General features: G+C 38.4%; 4 protein-coding genes and 1 pseudogene across 5 annotated transcripts; all 5 read left to right on the top strand.

Annotated features, from left to right (window-relative positions):
• Nucleotides 1-351: 351 nt before the first annotated feature.
• LOC148087745 (uncharacterized) lies at nt 352-2,317 on the top strand. The gene is made up of 2 exons (XM_087798855.1): nt 352-481; nt 1,290-2,317. Exons 1-2 carry the CDS (start codon nt 454-456, stop codon nt 2,315-2,317), a joined length of 1,056 nt encoding a protein of 351 aa, XP_087654981.1. The 5' UTR covers nt 352-453.
• An 825-nt stretch (nt 2,318-3,142) lies between these two features.
• On the top strand, nt 3,143-5,909 carry LOC148087744 (uncharacterized; annotated as a pseudogene). Its single transcript, XR_015711311.1, has 2 exons — nt 3,143-3,254; nt 4,217-5,909. The product of XR_015711311.1 is annotated as an uncharacterized LOC148087744 (transcript).
• Nucleotides 5,910-7,047: 1,138 nt separating this feature from the next.
• On the top strand, nt 7,048-10,214 carry LOC148087743 (uncharacterized). Its single transcript, XM_087790365.1, has 2 exons — nt 7,048-7,174; nt 8,299-10,214. The coding sequence occupies exons 1-2, from the start codon at nt 7,156-7,158 to the stop codon at nt 9,564-9,566; spliced, it is 1,287 nt and encodes a 428-aa protein (XP_087646491.1). The 5' UTR covers nt 7,048-7,155; the 3' UTR covers nt 9,567-10,214.
• A 687-nt stretch (nt 10,215-10,901) lies between these two features.
• On the top strand, nt 10,902-14,688 carry LOC148087742 (uncharacterized). The gene is made up of 2 exons (XM_087790339.1): nt 10,902-11,049; nt 12,817-14,688. The coding sequence occupies exons 1-2, from the start codon at nt 11,031-11,033 to the stop codon at nt 14,544-14,546; spliced, it is 1,749 nt and encodes a 582-aa protein (XP_087646465.1). The 5' UTR covers nt 10,902-11,030; the 3' UTR covers nt 14,547-14,688.
• Nucleotides 14,689-16,831: 2,143 nt separating this feature from the next.
• LOC148087741 (uncharacterized) lies at nt 16,832-17,967 on the top strand. Its single transcript, XM_087790813.1, has one exon. The coding sequence runs from the start codon at nt 17,099-17,101 to the stop codon at nt 17,735-17,737; it is 639 nt and encodes a 212-aa protein (XP_087646939.1). The 5' UTR covers nt 16,832-17,098; the 3' UTR covers nt 17,738-17,967.
• Nucleotides 17,968-23,741: the final 5,774 nt, after the last annotated feature.

The following is a 23,741-nucleotide window of genomic DNA, read 5'->3' as shown; positions in this document are numbered from 1 at the left end:
AGAAATAGTACAATGTCACATTTAAAAATTGTTAAACTAAACTGCTTCTTTTCATCTTTCAACACAAAGAAACACAAATACTGTTTAAAATGGACATTTATTGTAGGAATTATTCAAGTAAACATCCATGTTTCCTTTTTTCATTTAATAAATTATGTTTTAGATTCCCATTGCTCCATTAATTTGAATTTACAGTACCATAATTTGAGTCAATATTAAAACCATGTTTGTTTTATTCATTATACTTGCAAGTACTGCGTCACCGGTGACCCCTCCTGCGGCGTCATAACAAAGCCACGCCCACTTCTCCATTTTCTGCACCCAGACAACGGAATCTACACGTCTATGACTTTTAATCGAGATCAGAATTTGACACCGTCAGGCGGTGGTTATCAACGAAGGTCGACTCCCCGGAAGCCTTCAAGCAGGAGCACTCAGCAAAAGAAACCCCTGATGGTGGAGATGGTGACCAAAGGGCCAGGTAAACAAACACAGTACAGCTACTTCAGTACACACATCTGTAGTAGTGTAGAATTGTAACATTGAACAAAAAAGCTTTAGCTGCTTTAGTTTTTTTTAATTTTTTTTTAAATAGAGCTGCATTTATTTAATCAGGTTACCAGGATTTATTGTATGATTGTACAGCTGTATAAAAGTTAAATGTGTTGTTTTGACCCTTTTCCAAGACAAGTTATGTTACTTTTAATTTTGACTGGTATAACAGTTTGAATTAAGAAACAAATTATACAAATGAATAACTAGATGAATAAGAAACAAGTTATTCTTTTTTTCCGTGGAGTGGAAAATTGAATGTCCAATAGACTCTCATTTATCAAACCACTCATTTCAGGCTTGCCGAGAATTCCGTTCTTTTAGAACACAGATAATAACTTCAAAAAGAGACAGATTAATCTGAAAATGATCTCAACCCTTAGTCAACTTAGGTTGAGCAGAAATTGAGTAAAATTAGAATTTTTCTCTTTACTATGATGAACTCATTTAGTTAATAACATGTTCAGTTGTTCACATGAAGTAACGATTTTTATACTTTTAATAAGAAAAACCTTAATTTAAATTCATTTAAAATATATTTTATTTCAATATAATTCAATGCATGTTTTTGCTCTTTCAAATTTTCAGTGGTATTTTGCTTTTTGCACCGATCTAGGTCAGTTTTGGTAATTTCATCCTTCACCTGAGGCTTCACCTCAGAATATGACGACTGTACAGTTTATGATTTTTGAAGCAATACAATGATCTGTGGCTCAAGTGTGTTTGTGTCTCTGCAGATATTCAGCATCTGCTGGTGAAGGAAGAAGATGTTTTGTGCAGTCCCAGACTGAGTCATGAGGAACAAGAACCTCGTCTCATCAAAGAAGAAGAAGAGGAGGAAGTGTTGAATGGATTTTCCAGGACAATTGTCAAAGTCAAGATTGAAGAAGAAGAAGAAGAAGAAAAAGAAAAAGATGAAGAGGAAGAAGAAGATGAAGGGGAATCTTCAACCAGCTGCTCAACTCAACGCTTGAAAACAGAAGGTGATCAAGATGACAGTCAAGAAACAGAACCAGCCTATGGTTTTAGTACACTTCTACTCCCTGACCGACATAAGGAACCTTCATCTGAATCTAACACTGATGACAGTGAAGACTGGACTGAAGGTAGTAGTACTCAGTCAGCTTCAAATACCACCTTCAGCGAGAAGAAAGACAAACAAAAATCAATGATCTGCTCTGGATGTGGGCGGAAATGTTCTTCAAAATCTGGACTGACAATCCACATGAAATCATGCTGTGGAGGGCCTTTGACTTGTTCGGTTTGTGGAAAATCTTTTAAAAAGAAATATAATCTTGAGGTTCACATGAGAGTTCACACCGGAGAAAAACCTTTTATTTGCTCTCACTGCGATAAATGTTTTACAAGGAGCAGATATTTGAAAGAGCACATGATAATTCACACTGGAGAAAAACCCTTTATCTGCTCTCACTGTGATAAATGTTTTGTAAGGAGTGATCATCTAAAAGAGCACACAAGAAGTCACACTGGGGAAACGCCTTTCTCCTGCTCTCAGTGTGGTAAATGTTTTACACGGAGCAGAGGTCTAAATGAACACATGGTGCTTCATACGGGAGAAAAGCCTTTCTGCTGCTCAAATTGTGGTAGACGTTTTACACAGAGCAGACGTCTGAGAGAACACATGAGAATCCACACTGGAGACAAACCTTTCAGCTGCTCTGAGTGTGGTAAATATTTTACAAGGACTGCACGTCTGAAGAAACACATGATAGTTCATACAGGAGATAGTTCTTTCTTGACATAGCAGTGGATGTGGTCAAATTGTCATTTGTTTTAAGAGCAAATAAACATTTTTGAATCAGTTTTGCATATGAAGTAACTCTGTGGTTGCATGATTTGTCCTTACATGTTTCTTTGGAAGCATCATTTATTAATACAATGAGAAGTCCCTTAGCTTTATATTATAAATACGAACCAATCTTGCAAAATGGGTTGAGGATGCTCTGATTTAAAAAGCAAAAATCCATATGAAATATTGATCAACAAAAGGATTAACTTGAATTTGGAGTGGCTCCATCTCCCGGAGGTACAAATCCTGATTGATGAACTTGATGTATTATCACAAAAAAAGAAGAAAAAAAAACATTATTGGCTTCTTGAAAGATACACATACCACACATTAAATGTTATAGATTAAAAAAGCACCTCAGTGAATCTGATCTAGTATCACATTCATAGTGCTACGAATAAAAAATATATAAAATTAAAAATCCCATTTAATTTGGACAATCTCATCCTGATCCATGAGCGGCTTCTGTCTTGTGAAAGCTCAAAATGGAGGAGTGGGCGGAACCCCCGACTGTCTCTGCAGGCAGAAGTAAACATCCATTTTTCCTTTTTTCATTTAATAAATTATTTTTTCGATTCCCATACTTACATTTATTCGAATTTACAGTACGATAATTTGAGTCAATATTAAAACCATGTTTGTTTTATTTATTCTAATTGCAAGTACTGCGTCACCGGTGAGCCCTCCTGCGGCGTCATAACAAAGCCACGCCCACTTCTCCATTTTCTGCACCCAGACAACGGAATCTACACGTCTATGACTTTTAATCGAGATCAGAATTTGACACCGTCAGGCGGTGGTTATCAACGAAGGTCGACTCCCCGGAAGCCTTCAAGCAGAAGCACTCAGCAAAAGAAGCCCCTGATGGTGGAGATGGTGACCAAAGGGCCAGGTAAACAAACACACACACAGTACAGCTACTTCATTTAAAGTGTGGGTGGAACACATCTGGGGCGTGAAGAGTAAAATTGAACAAAAAAGCTGGAGCTGCTTTCATTTTTTTTTATATAGCTGCATTTATTAAGTCAGGTCACCAGGATTTATTTTGGATTTTATAGCTGTATACAAGTTAAACGTGTTGTTTTGACAAGATAAATTATGCTACTTTTACTTTTTTGACTGGTATATCAGTTTGAAATTAAGAAACAAATTATAGAAATGAATAACTAAGGAGATGAATAAGCAACATTTTCATTTTTTTTCTCCTGCGAGTGCAGAATTGAATTTCCAATAGTCTCTCTATCTAGACTCTCATTTATCAAACCACTCATTTCATGCTTGCCGAGAATTCAGTTCTTGTAGAACACATATAATAACTCCAAAAAGAGACAGAATACTCTGAAACTGACCTCAACCCTTAGTCAACATGAGGGTGAGCAGAAATTTAGTAAAATTAGAATTTTTGGTGAACTACCACTTAAACTGTGTTATGTCTCCTGTGTCTTTCCCGGTGTTTCCTGTTTTTATTGTGAAACCTGCTCCCTTCTGCGTCTGTGTGAGTTTCATTTCCGGTCCCTTCTCCTGCTGATTAGTCATTTTCATCACCCGGTCTTGTGTTATCCTGCTCCGCAGCTGCCACTGATCGCTGACAGTCTTCTTATTCTGCTCACTCTCCCTCAGCCATTGTCGGTTCATCATACTCACTGCCCCGTGTTGTCTATAGTGTGTTCTCCTGGTACGAATGCATGTTTTTGCTCTTTCAAATTTTCATCTACATGCAGTGGTATTTTGCTTTTTGCACAAATCTAGGTCAGCTTTGGTAATTTCATCCTTTCAGAATATGACGACTATACAGTTTTTGATTTTTGAAGCAATACAATGATCTGTGGCTCAAGTGTGTTTGTGTCTCTGCAGATATTCAGCATCTGCTGGTGAAGGAAGATGATGTTTTGTGCAGCCCCAGGCTGAGTCATGAGGAACAAGAACCTCGTCTCATCAAAGAAGAAGAGGAAGAAGTTTCCAATGGGTTTTCCTGGACTATTGTCAAAGTCAAGATTGAAGAAGAAGAAGAAGAAGAAAAAGAAAAAGATGAAGTGGAAGAAGAAGATGAAGGGGAATCTTCAACCAGCTGCTCAACTCAACACTTGAAAACAGAAGGTGATCAAGATGACAGTCAAGAAACAGAACCAGCCAATGGTTTTAGTACACTTCTACTCCCTGACCGACATAAGGAACCTTCATCTGAATCTAACACTGATGACAGTGAAGACTGGACTGAAGGTAGTAGTACTCAGTCAGCTTCAAATACCGCCTTCAGCGAGAAGAAAGACGAACAAAAATCAATGATCTGCTCTGGATGTGGGCGGAAATGTTCTTCCAAATCTGGACTGACAATCCACATGAAATCATGCTGTGGAGGGCCTTTGACTTGTTCGGTTTGTGGAAAATGTTTTAAAAAGAAAAATAATCTGGAGGTTCACATGAGAGTTCACACCGGAGAAAAACCTTTTATTTGCTCTCACTGCGAAAAATGTTTTACAAGGAGCAGGCATTTGAAAGAGCACATGATAATTCACACTGGAGAGAAACCCTTTATCTGCTCTCACTGTGATAAATGTTTTGCAAGGAGCGATCATCTAAAAGAGCACACAAGAAGTCACACTGGGGAAACACCTTTCTCCTGCTCTCAGTGTGGTAAATGTTTTACAAGGAACAGATGTCTTAATGAGCACATGGTGATTCATACGGGAGAAAAGCCTTTCTGCTGCACAAATTGTGGTAAACGTTTTACACGGAACAGACGTCTGAAAGAACACATGAGAATCCACACTGGTGACAAACCTTTCAGCTGCTCTGAGTGTGGTAAATATTTTACAAGGATTGCACGTCTGAAGAAACACATGATAGTTCACACAGGAGATAGTTCTTTCAACTGCTCCCAGTGTGGTAAATGTTTTACACACAAAGACTATCTGAAGAAACACATGAAAATTCACACTGGAGAAAAACCTTTTGCCTGCTCTCAATGTAGTAAATGTTTTACAAGGATTGATGCCCTGAAAGAACACATAAGAGTGCATACTGGAGAAAAACCTTTCAGCTGTTCTCAGTGTAGTAAGAGTTTTACACACAGACAGAGCTTGAAAGGACACATGAAGACTCATCAATTCAGTCCCAACCAAGAACTCAAGTCCCCTTCTACATATGCCGATTAAAGTTACAAATTGGGCACCCATAGACGTGTGAGTTTTGACCTTGACATACATTGATACCAGCAGACAATCGACCATTATCTACAGTAACAGTCAAAGGGTGACCTTTTATAAGAAATGATAGAAGAAAATTAAATTATTAAATGAAGTATTTATTTATTGAAAAAACAAATGAGCTATCAAGATGCTATAAAAGAAGATGTTAAGAAATTAGGTCTAAAATATTTGGAGGAGACTTAACTCGCTATTTTAAGTACATTTCGATATAATTAGAGAGAGAAGAGAGTTGCCTTTATTGTTTTAAGCTACTGGTGACATGTTCTTTGATTGCCTCATCATCAGGGTTTTGTATGTATAAAAAACATTTTAAGTAAGGTAAGGTAAGGTAAAACTTTATTGATCCCTCAGGAGGTCTCCTTCGGGAAATTGTTTAAATGTTGTAACATATTTAATCATGTTTAATCTACGAGACTTAACCAATGTTTTTTTTTAAGTGTGATTATGTGGAGCTTTAAGTCTTGAAGCTAATTAAATGTGCTCTAAAAAAGTATGTTTCATCCATTCATCTTCCACCTTTTATCCAAGGTCGCATCAGCTGGAGAAAAGAGATCTGGATTTTCTCTCTCCAGAACCCTCTTCCAGTTCTTCAAGGAGTATAGGGAGAAGTCCCAGGTCGAGACATAACAACAAAATCTAGTTGTTTTTTATCTCTTTGTGATGTATTTGCAAGTGGCAACTACTATAATGTGTAGTTTATATATCTAGACATTTTTTATAGTTTTCTTTATAATTTACAAAATCAATAATACGTCATAAAACATTTATTTTAGGAATTCCCTGTATTGTCTTCTGCCTGTCACTCGCGTGACACACACAGACGATTTATTGATATTTGAAATATTAGCCATCGTTTGTTATGTAAAATTTAAAAAATCATGTTTCATCCATTCATCCTTCATCTTTTATCTGAGGTCGCAGCAGCTGGAGAAAAGAGACCTGGATTGTCTCTCCCTATTATGGTGTTTCAGGGGTTAGCACAACCATCTCACAGCAAGAAGGTTTTAAGTTGAGTGAGGGAGGCAATTTTGGACCTTTTATGTGTGGTTTGTATTTTCTCCACATCTTGTGTGGGTTTACTCCAGGCACTCCCGTTTCTTCCCACAGTCCAAAAACATACAGAGGTTGATTGAGAACTTGAGGAAATTATCCGTAGGTTTGATTGATCCCCATAAGAGAATTAGTGGCAGGCAATAAATGAATGAATGAATGAATGAATGAATGAATGAAAGGATGAATAATCATGACTTGAAATATTGACCTAATTGACAATATTCCAGAAAGAATGGACGTTTATTAATGTTTGTGTTAAAAAGTCTGAACTACCATTTATGTAATGTAGTGCATTTCATTTTTCTGTAAAGGTTCAGCAACACACTCCACAGCAGGGGTCGCTGTTGAACCAGGCATTCTCTCCATACCGGCAAAAAAACAACGAAGAAGGATTGTTTCCGCTCAGAGGTTGTCAACAGAAGATCATCATCCAAGGAGGTTTATGTGAATATTCGCAGTGATCCACCTGCACTTCCCTCGAAAGCTGACTTTCTTTTCCGGGGTGCTGTCCGCCCGGACCCTTGGAACGTCATGTTAGTAAAGAAAGAAGGTAAACAACATAATTTCACTGATTCTACTTCTCTTTTGAGATCCGAATTACGAAGTTCACAGCAAAATAAATGATCAAGAAAATATTAAACAAGCATATGTTCACGTTAACTCGACAAAGATTATTGTATTATTATTGTTGTTCTATATATGTAAATGTTAAGGGTCGCAATGAAAGGTTTCAGTGGAAGTTGGACCTATATTGCAGGATTTTAGTGGCTGTTGAAGCATTTATCCTCAGAAAATGTATTTGACCTTGACTAATAGGTCACACAGCTTCAGTTTTCTTGTTACATTAATAGGACGTGAGGCAGACTCGGTACAAACAGTCACTGGGTCATTCTAGCAAACTAGAAAGGCATCTTCTTTTTCAACGAGCTCTAAAAATTGTAATAATGTGTCAACAAACACAGACTACAAAGACACTGTTTCTTTTAGTGACATCACCAACCACAGATCATTAAAAAAAGGTCTCACAAGGACAAACAACATGATGATTTCTTTACTGTTAATGAGTCTGTATATATCTATCTATATTACTATTATTATTGTTGCCATAAATCACTGATAAATAGGACTTGCTCTAAAAGTGCATGCAAGCCATATTTTTTTTTTTTTACTAAAGACAGATATTTGACTTTTGTATCATTAGTAGTGGCATTTGTTTTTTGAGAGACCTTTGGTTTAAATTGTTCATGAAACAAGTCGTGCCAAATTATTAGACAGTCCTAATAATATAGATTCATTGTTAGGAAAAAAAGAAGCTTATAAAGGTTTAATTTTAGAGCTGAAATCTAGATATTTTTCATAGTTTTCTTTATAAATAAAAAAAATGAAAATAAAACGTCAAAAATATTTCTCTTAGGAATTCACTGTATTCTCTTCTGTCTGTCACTCGCATGACAAACATGATTCAATATTTGAAAGAATAGCCATCATTTGTTGTAGACAACATTATTATCTCTGTCGCTGTAGTGTCGTATCATTCAGTCAGTCAAGTTTATTCAACTTCACCTTTCATGGAATAAATGTGCAACTGTGGAGGGAGAAACCTAAAACACACTTGCACAAGGAATCTTCGTAAATTGATTGTTCAGTGACTCAAGTTTGTTTCTGTCTCTGCAGATGTTCAGCAGCTTTCCCTGAAGGAAGAAGACGTGTCTACTGAGCAGCAGGAGTGCAGCTCCAGTTGGAGTCAGGAAGGACAGGAACCTCGTCTCATTAAACAAGAGAAAGAAGTTGAAGTAAAAGAGGAAGAAGTAGTCTCCAGTCTCTCATTCATACCTGTGATTGTGAAGATTGAGGAAATTGACTATGAGGAGGAGCCTACAACCAGCAGCTTGACTCTTGTGAAAACAGAAGTTGAAAAAGACAACAGTGGAGGACCTGAACCTGCCAGCCCTGACCATCAGAGGTCACTAGCCTCCGAATCTGACACTGATGAAAGTGAAGACTGGGGAGAAAAACATCCCAAAACCTGTAAGACTCGGTCAGGTTCAAAGTCTGTGGGGAATCAAAGGGTTAATATGAGTGAGAAAAAAAATGATGATGTTCATGAATCTCTGACCTGCTCCAGGTGTGGGAGAAAATGTTCTTCCAAGGCTGGACTCTCAAAGCATGTGAAATCATGCTCCGGACCATTGACTTGTTCATTTTGTGGAAAATGTTTCGAAAAAAGACACAATCTGGAAGTTCATATGAGAAATCACACTGGAGAAAAACCCTTTTGCTGTCCTCAATGTAGTAAGGGTTTTAAACAGAGGGAGAACCTGAAGACACACATAAAAAGTCACACTGGAGAGAAACATTTCATCTGCTCCGAATGTGGAAAGTGTTTTCTTAGGGGCGATCAGCTGAAGGAGCACATGAACATTCACTCTGGAGAAAAACCTTTTCTCTGTTCTCAGTGTGATGAACGATTTTCAGACAGGTGGAGTCTGAAGAAACACATGAGAATTCACAATGAAGATAAACCCTTTGTATGCACCCATTGTAGCAAATGTTTTACAGAGACGGGGAGCCTGAAGAAACACATGAGAGTTCATACTGGAGAAAAACCTTTCATGTGTTCTCTGTGTGGTAAAACATTTAAATGGCGCGATAATCTGAAAGACCACATGAAAATTCACACTGGGGAGAAACCTTTTGTCTGCTCGGAATGTGGAAAATGTTTTTTGGAGAGAGGAAGTCTGAAAAAACACATGATGATTCACACTGGAGAAAAGCCTTTTATTTGCCCTCAGTGTGGTAAAGCTTTTGCGCAGAAAGGTGGCATGAAGACTCACATGAAAGTACACACGGGTGAAAAACCTTTTATCTGCCCTGAGTGCGGTAAGAGTTTCACACAAAACGGGAATCTGAAATCGCACATGAGTGTTCATAATCATCCCTAAGACTTAACATATGTACCAATTACCAAAATAGATGAGTTTGAATGTTTAAATTGATATCCTCTAATTAACAAAAAAAACATTTATCAGAGTTAAGACATCAGATCTTGCGCAGTTGCTAGCTGTTAAAGGAGCATGATTTTCCATTTATTTCACAGCCTTTTATAAATATCCCTTAATTTGAAGTGGAAGACATTGTTTCTGGACCTGAGATCAGAATTCTACAAGACCATATAGATACCAGTCCAAGTAGAGCTTTCACCATCCATTCTCCAATTATTAATGAGGGTTGAATTCCATCTCTTTGGAACTGACTGTGTTGAATGGAAGGATAAAGTGAACTGTTCTTTCTCCTCAATCTGTAGTTTCAGAGACCTGGAGATAAGCACTGAACCCACGTTTAATGTCTGGACTTGAAGCTTACTTGGACGATCATCTGGGATAGTGTAAAAGATTGTTTTTGAGTTCATGTATTATCATATTAACAAAATATCATCTCCATTATCGTCGTTTTCTTCTACTAATCTATATGCTTAAGTTATTTTGTTTCATTAATTTATGTTTTGGCTTTTATCTATAAAACTTTAGAACTCTAGTTCTACTGACTCATTTAGATTATAAATCTGTGTGTCTCCCCCACTATGAATATGAACAAACTCATGCTGCCTATATATCAATTATTCTAGTTGAACTAACCTGTATTTCATCTTTTAATAGTTCAATAAATATCTTCAAAACACGATGTGCCAGTGTGGTATTGGTAGAATGACATGGAGAGAACACATCCACGAAATGATCACTTCAGAAAATGTTAAAATGACTGATGACATTCTTGGATGTTGTGAACAACAGCATGAATAAGACAGGTGAGATGAAGGTGGGTGTCAGTGATAGGTTAGGGTAGAAAGGGCCGAATTCCTCTTACAACCTTTTTTGGAGGAAAAAAAAGAAAACTATGGCACAGTAACCATTTGTCACAAATGATCCATGAATAGATAGATAGATAGATACAACTTTATTGATCCCTCTGGAGGTCTCCTTCTGGAAATTGTTTTTCCAGCCAGCAAACAGCAACCGAGACAATAGATTCATAAAAAACAAGAAGAAGAACAAAGATTATATAAAAATAAATTGCAGTCTAAAGATAAAAGCCTTGGATCAGAGGAAAAATAACAAAGACCAAGGCTACACAAGACTATCATCATCATCATCATCATTATTACTTAACCAAACTGTAGTACAAATAACCTCATTGAAGCCAATTTACTCTGTGTCAACAACACCATTTAAGTTACTTTAGTGAAGAGAGAGACGCACACTTGACAGCAGGTGGCGCTGTTGAACCAGACATTGTCAGCAAACTGACAAAAACAGCGAAGCAGGATTGTTTCCGCTATTGATTCCACAACAGCTTTTTCGTCGAAGGATGTCCTTGTGAAGAATCTCCGTCTGTATCCCCAGGACGACATGTTTGTGAAGAAAGAAGGTAAAACAAATACACAAGTAAATCGTTATTTTATGTTCCGAATTACGACGACGACACCGAAAGTATCACGTTATAACAGGCAGAAGTTGGGTTTCCTTAAAATTGCCTCCTGCTTCTTTTAAGATTATACGCTTTTGGTTTTTTTCTGCATAAACTGTTGATTTCCTGTAGAGTCGCATAAAAACAACAGTCGTGTTAAATCGCTCCTCTGATATGAAAGGAGAGCATGCTAGCTAGCATTTTACCTGTCGATCGATCGGAGGGTGAAGGGGATTAAAAAACGGTAAACTTTACCGATATGTCATGATGGCAAAAGTTTAATTATGTTAAATGTGTATTATCTTTTCGTCCCACCATCACGTCTGCAACTGGTCCAGAACTCAGCTTAATTCAGCAGCACATATTTTCACTGTGCTAGTTCACCCTAAAAATCCATTTGAGATTAACTTTTTAAGATGATGTAGGCTGAAATCCGGTTAAAATATAGATATGTTGACCCTCAACAAGCCAGCAATGACCCTCAGATCTTCATGTTGGTCCCAGAGTGGAGATTTAAGCGGCGACTGATTCTTTATCATCAAGTCAACAAGACTTGGTGAAAACCTGCCCGATCCTCCACTTCCAATCACTCCTGCTTTTATGGAAGTACATAGTAGTTGTAAGGTTATGTTATATGTGTGTAAAATGTAAAAAACAACAACTTCTACTCTCTAATCATCAGAGTTATTCTGCAGCCACTGCTCTCTGATTTCTACTAGTCTAGTCTCACACACTTTGCACTTTCACTATTAGATTGGATTGATATTCTTATCACACATCTTCCACAATCTTGGGTTTAGGCCTCCACGCAAAGCTCAGGTGGGATGCGCTGTTGACTACACACAAACCCAATCTGTAAAAAGTCTTAAATCCTCCACTGTAGAAGTTCATAAGCAGCAGGGTTTTATATTGACTCAAGTGTGTTTCCTTCGGGAAATTGTTTTGCGCTTGATGGAGTTTACTGACTCCTTCAAGAAACATCTGAAGACATTTTTATTTGTGCAGGCTTTTCCTTGATTTTCTGAGACTCTCATGTTTGTCTCTGTGTTGTCTTGACCTTTTGAGTATTTATTTGATTGGTTATTTTTCGATTGTTTAAGCGCTTTGTGACCCTGGTCTTGAAAAGCGCTCTATAAATACTAATTGCTTACTTAGATTAATAAAAAACAAGAACAAAGTTTATATAAAAAGAAAGTGCAAGATGACACAATCTAAGTCTAAAGATAAATAACACAGATCAAATAAAAAATAAAAAAGTCCAAGGATACAAAGATTAACATGGAATATCATCATCATCATCATCATCATCATCATCATCATCATCATCATCATCATCATCATCATCATCATCATCGTCATCATCATCATCATCATCAGATTTAACAATCTGTAGTAAAAATTACCTCATTGAAGCCAATTAACTCTGCAGTGTCTCTCTGTCCAAAAAATCAAACATTTACAATTAAATGATTTTCTTTGTGATTTGGGCATGTTGTGTCAACACCAACATTTGAGTTACTAAGCCAGCAATGACCCTCAGAAATTCATGTTGGTCCCAGAGTGGAAATTTAAGCGGCGACCATTCTTTTCTAATCAAGTCAACAAGACTTGTGTGTAAAATGTAAAAAATAACAAATTTGTACTTTGTAAAAAGTCGTCAGTCCTCCACTGAAGAAGTCCATAAGCAGCAGGGTTTGTAGTGACTCAAGTGTGTCTGTGTGTCTGCAGATGTTCAACAACTGCTCATGAAGGAGGAAGAAGTTTTCAGTGAGGATCAACAGTGCAACTCCAGTCTGAGCCATGAGGGACAAGAAACTTGTCTCATTAAAGAAGAAGATGATGATGAAGTCTCCTTCATACCTGTCATTGTGAAGATCGAAGCATTAGGAGCTGAAGAGGAGCCAACAACCAGCAGCTTGATTCAACATGTTAAAACAGAAGCTGATGGAGACTGTGGTGGAGCTAAAGCTGCAAGGCGTGAGCATCAGAAGTCCCTCTCCTCTGGATCTGACACTGATGACAGTGAAGATTGGGGAGAAGTTCGCAACACTCAGTCAGCTTTACACTCAAAAGTTAACGTGAGTGAAAAGAAAGAAGTTCATGAATCACTGATCTGCTCTGGATGTGGGAAAACATGTTCTTCAAAAACTGGACTGTCGAAGCACCTGAAGTCATGCTGTGGACCTTTGACTTGTTCATTTTGTGGAAAACATTTTGAAAAGAGACATCATCTGGAGATTCATGTGAGAATTCACACTGGAGAGAAACCGTTTAGCTGTTCTCAGTGTAACAGGTTTTTTGCAACTAAAGACGACCTGAGTAAACATGAGAAAATTCACACCCAGAAAAAGAGCTTCAAGTGCACTCAGTGCGAAAAAACTTTTATGGAGAGAGGGAGCCTGAAGGCACACCTGATTATTCACACTGGTAAAAAGCCTTTCTGCTGCTCTGAGTGTGGTAAGGGTTTTACACAGAAAGGGAATCTGATGGCACACATGAGAACTCACACTGGAGAAAGACCCCATATATGCTCTCAGTGTGGTAATTGCTTTTCACAGAAGGCAAGCCTACTGGCACACATGAAAATTCACACCCGAGAGAAACTCTATACCTGCTCTCAATGTAGTGAATGTTTTAGAAGCAGTAATAATCTTGAAGTTCACAAGAAAATTCATACAGGAGAGAAACCATTCACCTGCTACCAGTGTGGTAAAAGCTTTTCAGAGAGAAAGAATCTAAAGGCACACCTGTTAATTCATAGTGGGGAAAAACCTTTCGTCTGCCCTCAGTGTGGTAAGGGTTTTACACAGGACAGTACCCTGAAGGCACATATCAGAATTCATACAGGGGAAAAACCTTTTGTCTGCCCTCAGTGTGGTAAGGGATTTACACAGGACAGTACACTGAAAAAACACATCAGAATTCATACAGGAGAAAAACCTTTTGTGTGCCCTCAGTGCGGTAGGGGTTTTACACAAGAAGGAAGTCTGAAGTCACACATTAGAATACATACTTTAGAGAAACCTTTTGTGTGCCCTCAGTGTGATAAATATTTTACAGAGAGAGGTTGCCTGAAGAGACACATGAGAACTCACACTGGAGAAAAACCTTTTATCTGCCCTCATTGTGGTAAGTGTATGGCCCAGTTGGGGAGCCTGAAGGCACACATGAGAAGACATACTGGTGAAAAGCCTTTCATCTGCTCCCATTGTAGCGAAGGTTTTTCAGAGAAAGGTGCCCTAAAGAGACACATGAGAGTTCACAATGGAGAAAAATCATTTAAATGCCCTTTGTGTGATAAATGTTTTGTACAGAGTAATACCTTAAAGGAACATATGACAGATCACACTGGAGAAAGACCTTTTACCTGCTCTTTGTGTGGTAAAGGTTTTGGAAAGAAATATGCCCTGAAGAAACACATGACCATTCATGAGATCCTGAATCCATCAAATACCTAAAGCTTAAGCTTTTGTTCAGAAGTAACTTCTAGCACCTTGAAATATGTAGTCAATAAATCATTGATTGTTAATATGAGTGTGTTATGTTGCTAGCTGGCAACACATTTACAGTTCACAGCATGTTTCAAAGTGCAAAACATAACTGTGGTATAAAGAACATAAATCAAAATAAAACGATAATAAGAATACAAAGATTAACATACTTTCACTCCACTCCTGCCCCTATATTCAGAATTATAGAGTCTAATAGCACGAGGAATGAAAGAGTCCCTAATTCCATAAGTGTTGCATGTGGGGGTATGACTGTAAACTTGGTCAGATTCATGCTGATGCCAGCATATTGGGGACTTTATCAAAAAGGCACCCTTGACCATAGTTTAAGACTTTTTTTTAACCACCAAAACTGTTTCAGATGAGATAAATAGTAAATCTTAACACAATCAGAGCACATTAGTGCCAGAAGAAATGCATGTAATCTAAAGCAAAGGGCTGTGTCATGCTTGATTTTAATTTAATTGTTTTTATTTACACGTATACCTACTTTCACAAATGTAATTTTAGCAAACAACACTTGGTTGTTTTTTTTTACTTTCCCTTAGTAAATGCTGTATCGCTTTTGTGTCCATCCTTTTTTAGTTGCTTTGTAAAGATGTCATACTCTGGGGTTTATTGATGATATGGCAGGTTCTTCTGTGCCAAAATGTATCCAAATAATAATGTGATATTGTTGGGGAACATTTGAATAATAATGTATTGCTCTACAAATATAAATTACCTACTTACATCGATGCCCAAATCCTGTACTTTGACTTCTGCTCAGCTTACAACTCTATCATTTCCAGCACTGCCTCTGTTTCTAGGTCCTGAATTTACTGACTTATAGACCCCTGTCTGTCCGCATTGGAAAGAATATTTCCAATTCCATTAAATCATCAAGGATGCAGAGGACACCACAGTAGTAGAACTCATCTGCAGAGGTAATAAATCTATGTACAGGAACATAGAAAAACATCTAGAGGGCCGGTGCAGAGAGAACAGCCTGCTACTCGATGTGAACAAAATGAAGCTGATGATAATTCACTTGTCAGGAACTGAGCGTGCTCCCCTTAGGATGAGTGGCTGCATTGTGGCAGCTCTTGTAGGACCTCAGCTGGAATAAAAGCCACGCTTGTTTCCAAGTTTTAAATGCAGAACCACCAGACTCGATTGTTGAACTGCTGACCTGGAAATGCCTGGGAAAGTTTGAATGACTGATTTTATATTTGATCCTGGTGGAACGTATCTCATCATGACCACACTATGTAAGACAAAATTACAATAAAGCCTTATAAATCAAAACATTTGTTTTATAAATACATATTGTTTTTTTTGTTTTTTTTTACTATTAAAGTGCAACTTTTTTACATTTTTTTTTACCCTTTTTTTGGAATTTTGTCCAGTTTTGACAGAGCAGATTTTCAGAATGTGTTGTCCTAGAGGGGGTACACAATCCACAGCAGGTGGCGGTATTGGATCGGGTTGTTCGCCCGCGGATGAAACCGAGAAGAAGATGAGCTTCCGCTAAAAACCGCTTTCCTACTTCCTAAACAAAAGATCGTCGGAGGCTTTAGTGAATCCTGGCCGTAATTCTCAGTTTTCGCTTCTCAGAAGAAGGTTTTTTTTTCCTCCGGTTACTTTCCGCTTGACTCCTCGGAACGGCATGTTTATAAGAAAAGAAGGTAAAAAGAAACGGATTTAAACGTTGGTTTGATGTCTCGTTTCTTTTATGATATTGTCATACATGGCCTCTTTTGCAGTGCTTTAATCCTTTCGATGATTAGGGCAATTACAATTATTATTAACTGCATGCTTAATCTTAACCTGCAATATAATAACAACTATATCTCATACCATTTAATACAAAATAATTGATCCCCCACTGTGGCAACAATAGGACTTATTGAAGTGTTTGTGTCTCTGCAGATGTTCAGCAGCTGGTGAAGGAAGAAGACGTTTCTACTGAGCAGCAGAGGTGCAGCTTCAGCCGAAGAGAACCGGGTCTTGTCAAAGAAGAAATGAAAGAGGAAGAAGTTTCCTCTAAGATTTCCTTCATACCTGTTGAGGTTAAGGTTGAAGGAGATGAGCCTAATGATGATGCCAGTCAAATATCATATATCTTACCTGGATGCAGGAGAATTGTAAAGATTGGAGAAGATAAAAATAAGGAGGAATCTCCGACCTGCAGCTTCCTTCAACATATTAAAACAGAAGCTGATGGAATCGACTGTGTACGAGCAGAACTGGACTTGGACTCAGTCTCTTCTGAGTGTGACACTGATGACAGTGAAGACTGGAGAGAAACCAGTCCCGGTGAGTCAAGTTTTGACTCAGTGGAGAATCCAAAAGCTCATACCAGTCATAAGAAAGATGAATCACTGATCTGCTCTGGATGTGGGAGAAAGTGTTCTTCACAGTCTGGGTTGACTCAGCACTATAATTCCTGCCATGGAGGATCTTTTACTTGTTCTTTTTGTGAAAAAAGCTTTCAAAGGAAAGAGACTCTAGAGGTTCACATGGCCATTCACACTGGAGTAAAATGTTTCAGCTGTACTTTTTGTGGTAAAAGTTATACTGTGAGAGCAAGCTTCATGGCACACATGAAAGCTCACACTGGAGAAAAATCTTACAACTGCTCTCAATGTGATAAAGGTTTCTATTACAAGACCCATCTAAGTGACCACATGAGAGTCCATACTGGTGAAAAACCTTTCAGATGTTCTCAATGTGGTAAATATTTTCGGAGAATTTCCACATTGAAGAGACACATGTCAATTCACAGCGGAGAAAAATCTTTCAGCTGCTCTCATTGTGATAAATGTTTTTCACACAAATGGAGCCTAAAGGATCACATGAGGGTTCACACGGAAGAAAACCCCTTCACCTGCTCTCAGTGTGGCAAATCCTACAGTCTTAGGGCCAGCTTCATGGCACACATGAAGCTTCACTCTGGAGAAAAACCTTTTAGCTGCTCCCAGTGTGATAAACGTTTCTATCACAAGAATCATCTGAATGACCACATGAAAGTGCATTCACATGAGAAACCTTTCACCTGCTCTCAATGTGGAAAATGTTTTAAGTGGAAAAAAAGCCTGATTGAACATGCAAAAACTCACACTGGAGATGCATCTGATGTCAGTGTCGTAATAGTTTAACAAAAGAGAGAACATACAAAATTCCACCTTTGTAGCAAGCAGACAATGGTGCTGAAGATATCGGTGTGTTCTGATTTCTGATGCCTTTAGACAGCGATAGACAGTAGTACCTTGTGACTTCTGACCAGGCACAGATGCCTTCATTTGGCCTTTTTAAAGCAACTTCTAGCTCTTGAACCTAGTTTTTCAACTGTGGCAATGAATGTTCATTACCCAAGCATATGAATGAATTTGGGATTAAAACTTCCTATAATGCAACATGGTACTATCCATGTACTAAAGTGGGAAATTGCTTAGGGACACCATGTTGCAGGTTGTACCAAGCAAGCAGTAAATGATACATTGGGACCTTAAAATGGAACAATTTAGAAATCAAACTTGAAAATGTACAATAAAACGTCTTAATCCACATCGTGACTGAAAACCGGGTCGGGTTTGTTTATCTAGAATTGCTACAGTATTCATGACCAGTGACCTTTCCAACCTGGCTAAGTGAGTAGTGATTCTGAATGTTCTACAGGTTCCAGTAGTGTGAAGAACCTATTTTATTGAAGTTGCTGAATGTGACGCTTTGTCAAAGTGTTTTATATATATTATGACCCAATAAGATTTACTTCTATTGTTTATTTATTTTTCTTAGTGAAAACCAATGAAATAAAACCTCTATATATTTAGTACTACCACACCATCACATACAGTTTTCAAAGTACAAGATGAACACATCTTTAAATCATACCATCTACCCTTAAGATCTGATATTTTTTGTACGGAAAATGATTGATGAAGCCTCATGTATTTTTATTCTCACCGAAGTTCTAGTCAAAGGCTGATAACATTACGATCTGATTAAATAATTATGTACTTAATCCTAAAATAAACACTACTTAAAATAAAATCAGGTGAGATAACTAGAATACATTTAAAGCATTAATCTCTCAAAGGTTTGGTGCCTATAAACGTTAGTGTAAAGAACATAGATCAAAGGAAATAACGCAATGAAAAGGATACAAAGATTAAAATAGAATAAATCCCTTCTCTCCACTCCTGACCTCAAACTCAGAATGATACAGCGTAATAGCACGAGGAATGAATGAGTGAAATTTAATTAAAAACGTGGGAATACATTTATTAACAACTTTTAAAAACATTAGTTTAATATTATTAATTAATATTCATTTTGATTCATGTAGTTACAAATGAAAGACACAAAGTAGACAAGACTTTTGACTTCCTAACCGATCACATTTGTTCACATCCTCAGAATAACAAAACACAAATATTAAATCAATCCCACAGGTACAGTGTGTCCTTGATAAACTGTGTAATAACATACAGTCTAAGTCTTGTGTATTCGCTTTTGCTATGAAAGTATACTTTAGTGTAGTATTGCAACACCTTGAACATTGGTTTCAGATTATTGCAATAACTTCTGTGTCTGTAATTAATTAATAAATAATTAAGTACCGCCCACTGAAAACACTTAATCTCAACCACATCCACTCTGCTGTGATTGCTGCTGAATCAAGGTTTGTCACCACGTGTCGTCAACCCCGGAAGTATTCACCTTCAAGAAGAATAGTGGGGGGGAAATTTCTAGTTCTGGGCCCTGAGTGTGAAAAGAACAAGAGGTTCTAGCCAGGGTTGAGTTTATTGCTTGGATACAGTACCCCTCCGTGACCACCAGAGGCCAATGTCTTATCACCCTGTGACTGGCAACAGTGAAGCCAGGAGGAAGAAAGGTTTTACTTTATCAAGTTCATATTCTGTACATAATCCAATAATTTATGTCAGCGGGAGAAAGGAAGACGCTGCTGTAAAATATTCTAATATCAACACATTATTACGTGTTTATTATGTTTTATAACAAGAGTCATACTGTTTGTACCACGGAGATGTTTATTTTCTGCATTTTCAGCACAACATTATGTTGGGTTTACTCCGGGAACTCTGGTTTCCTCCCACAGTCCAAAAACATACAGAGGTTGACGGGTTGTAAGTCTTTGATTGGTTGGTGAGCAAGTTCGTGGGGGGGTTCATGAACTAGTTTGAGGTAACTTGAGAGCTTTTACAGAGCAAGTGAGGCCAAACTTTTTAAGAATGAGACATCTTTCGATGATGGATGGTAACTGTGGAATCCCAAGTTTCAAACCCAGAGAGATACGAGACCATGGAGGACGTTGTCACCATTTTGGGCTGGTGCCTCAACACTCTGAAGGAGCAGGAGCTCAACTTGGTTTCCACCAACCACCAGTGACCCCTCAAACTCACTCCACCAGACGGGTCCAATATGGATATTCCTCTCAAGTTCGAACGGCGAACATGATGAGAAGTTGCAGTTTCTGCCAAAAAAATGGTGAATCTTTCCTCATCTACCACTCCCACTGGCTCGAAAACCTCGACAGGGATATACTTTGACCCTACCTGCAAATTATGTGTGCCCACTGTGTGGAGCTACTGGCTTGAGAGCGCATACTAGAGGTTCTGCCCTAAAGTGGACCGAGCCTACGTCTCTATGTCAAGAACAAGCCCTAAAGGCTCTGGATGATGTTAACAATTTAATTTGTTTTGAGATTGTTGTGTGTGTGTGTTTGTTCACCCGTTTGTTGTTGTGAGTGATTAGCTATGGTTTTCTCTTTAAAACCACGGGTCATAATATACTTTTTAGTGACCCTTGTTGAAAATAGAATAAATGCACATAGACACTGATCATTTTTTATAGTCGTTTATTTCAACATTTTCCATGTCTGACTCAACAGATCTGCTAAAGGGTAAACGTGTAGTGGAGCGAGTTCTTGTGAGACGTTCATGGGATGTTTGGATTGTAAATGTTCAACACTGACTTCGAGCAGTAAGGCGAAAAAACAGAGTAGTCTACTTATGGTAGTCGTTTCTTTTCCCAGTTCTTCAAAAATATTTTGCAAGGTTTTTGAAAATCCTCCTCGTCATAAAGACGTTGTCCTATAGTATCCAAATGATGTCGGTGAAGTGATCGTACTTGCTCCAACATGATTTCCAGCTTTTTAAATTCCTCATGTTCACCGGATGAAACTCTCTTTTCAACAATCTTCACTCTGTGATCATCGGCCTCAATGGTGTTTCCAGTCAGAAAGTGTTGGACGGCCGGAATGAAGTTTGGATTTGTACAGCCTCTTCATCAGAGAGTGAAACTTCTGCAGGTATAAGTATTCTACAGTCTCCGCGTCAGTGGGATCCAGACAGTTGTGATGCAACTGACCGGGGTGGTAGACTTGACAGCCGTAGCATTTATCCTCTGTGAACTTGTGCAGAGTGCCGCGCAAGAGATGAAATACGATGGTCATACACCTCCTCTTTTGGTGAAGTAGGAAGGGTCTGGGGGGTCTCAGGTTCTCTCTAAACAAGAATTGGGTTGAGAGGAGCATACCCAGTCTGAACATCTGTATCGGGTCACATAAGGGTCAGACGAGGGTTCCTGGAGGGTTGTTTGTGAATAAAGAGTCTCTGGCTTTATAGTGGTCAGAGACCAGGCTGAACAGAGGCACTCGTCCTCTCGGTTGACATAGGGCCCAAATAGGTGGGCTTTAGACGTCCTATGCTAGACATGCTGGGTACGAGTTGCTTCAATGTGTATGTGAGCGGTATTTTCCTGTCTTTGACGATGACTCTTTAGAGTAGAGTTGTGTAGACGCATCATGAAGGAGTGGTGAGGGGCGTGGCGAGGTGGGAGAGGCTCTGTCTAAAAAAGATGTTTTCATTCCTCTGTGTATCATTCCAGTAGCCTGGGTGCCATCCTATTCCTACCGGGTGCTCCTACACTCGCTACCCCGAAAAAAGAGTCTCGGCCGTTTCTGTTTGGAATTCCAAATCAGGCAATGAAGGCATCATCTAGTGCACGCTGGGCGAGGCCTCTTCCGATTGGATGACCCTTCCATACCGCGATCCAAACAGAGTTGGGCAAAGTTGTTACAATATTGTAAGAATCAAACTGTTACAGTGAAGTGGAGTCAAATGTTAGATACGTGAGATAACAATTTAAAACATTAGAAAGTACTATTTCCAAAAGTCTTTGGTAAAAAAACTTATGTTTTTAAAGGATGCTCTAAACACAAACGGAACAAGAGGCTTAACCTACAATGTATATTAACTTGTGATGTCTATTTATTTTTAGTTCCTGGTCGAAGATGTATGTGTTATGAAGATACAATGTTAAGAGATATTTTTTTACAGCAAACTACAACTCTCCAAAAGTTCAGAAAAAGGTCCACATTCCAAAGTTAGTGCTAGGGGGCTAGACCGTTGTAGACGGGATCATCCATCAAATTATGACAGTTACTGGTACCAGGGGGCGGGGGCAAAGGGGGAATGGGGGGAGGAGAGGTCATCAAGGTCATCAACGATATGTACCAGGGGGAGGGGAGTCATCAATCATTTTGACATTTACTGATGTAGTACTTCTCTCTGTTCACAACTTATATTTGGTTGTTCAGCCTTTAAAAAGAAACACAGAAGTACAGATCATGTAGAAACACTTTGGTAAAAACATTATCTAACTCAAAGTCTTCTTTTTTCACACTGCTAATGCCAAACAGAGCAGTTGGAGTTAGAGAACGAGGGTAAACCATGACGCACCAAAAATGTCTGCACACCTGCCAGTCAACATTTCCTCCCAGAGTTGAGGAGACAGAAAAAATAGTTTATAAATCAGGCATATAGAAGAGCAAGTGTCCAAACCAAACAAACATGTTATCGTAGAGGTTTCCATCAGCACTCGGGACTCCATGCAGTATCAACCACTCCTGAGGGTTACCCACCACCCAACAGGTACATGATAGCCCCCGAGTCAAGCTTGAGTGACGGTGCAGTGGAGAGGGAGGGGGGAGGGGGATGTTGAACATATCTGCGGGCAAGGAAAGTTTGGACATGATGTTTTAACTCTTGAGAATATTTCATTATGATTAATACACGCACAGCATGCTAGAAACGAAAAGCAGAAATACTATTTATTATTTAGACCATTTATTTTTCACTTCCTGTAGAGACCTGTTCGAAGATGTGTTAGGAGGATACAATGTTAAGAGATTTTTCGTAACAACAATTTTTCTATTATAAGTTTCAAGTTCCACATTCCAGAGTGCTAGGGGGGCCCTCGTAAGTTGACTGGTACCAGGGGTCAAAAGGTCATCAAATGTCCCATGGGGGTCATAAATCATTTTTATGATCATCCATCAAATTGTGACAGTTGCTGGTTCCAGGGGGCTCCATTCTGTGGATCAGAATCTGCTGATGGTTCCACACACTTCCGAACCAGAGGAGAGAAATCCTTCCAGGCTGAGTCTACTGACTCCTTCAAGAAGCATTTTAAAAACGTTTTATTTGTGTGGGCCTTTTCATAATGTTCTTGCACTCCTGTGTTTGTTGTCTTGGCAATTAAGAGTTTTTAAATCTGTATGTATTTTTAACAGTGTACCCTGGTCTAGAAAGGCGCTTTACAAATAACTATTACTTTCTTACTTACTCTATGTTAGGTCTTCTACTCCTGTACTCCTTCCTGTCGATGGTGGGTCGTAAAAATGATTGCTTATGTCACCAATGAGACTTCCCCCTACACAGGGGCCGCATGGGGGTCATCAATTTTCTCAAATATCATTTTTTTTTTTGGTATTTTCTGAGTTAGACCTTTTTTCCTGTGGGTCGTAATTCTTTTTTATGGTCATCAAGGTCGACGATTTGGTATTTTCTTTGGGCATTTGTGCACAGTGTCTTGCCTGTTTCTCTGTCTCTACATAAAGTGTTCATGTATACAAGCTACTATTATTATAGCAGAATATTTTTATGAATAGATACAGAATATTTTTAAACAGATAAATAAAAACAGGGTGCATGGTGGTTTGTATTGGAGTTTGTATGTTCGGCTACAGCCCCTGCGACCATCGTCAGGGATTGAGAGTTGAATGAATGGATAAATAAAACCAAACAATAATGTAATTAAACATGTTTCTTAACTGACTGACAAGAAGACCATTAT

The sequence above is a fragment of the Callionymus lyra genome, chromosome 1 (assembly GCF_982586985.1).
Source record: "Callionymus lyra chromosome 1, fCalLyr1.hap1.1, whole genome shotgun sequence".
Taxonomy (NCBI): domain Eukaryota; kingdom Metazoa; phylum Chordata; class Actinopteri; order Syngnathiformes; family Callionymidae; genus Callionymus; species Callionymus lyra.
The sequence above is the reverse complement of the archived record's forward strand: the minus strand, read 5'-3'. Positions and strand labels throughout refer to the sequence as shown.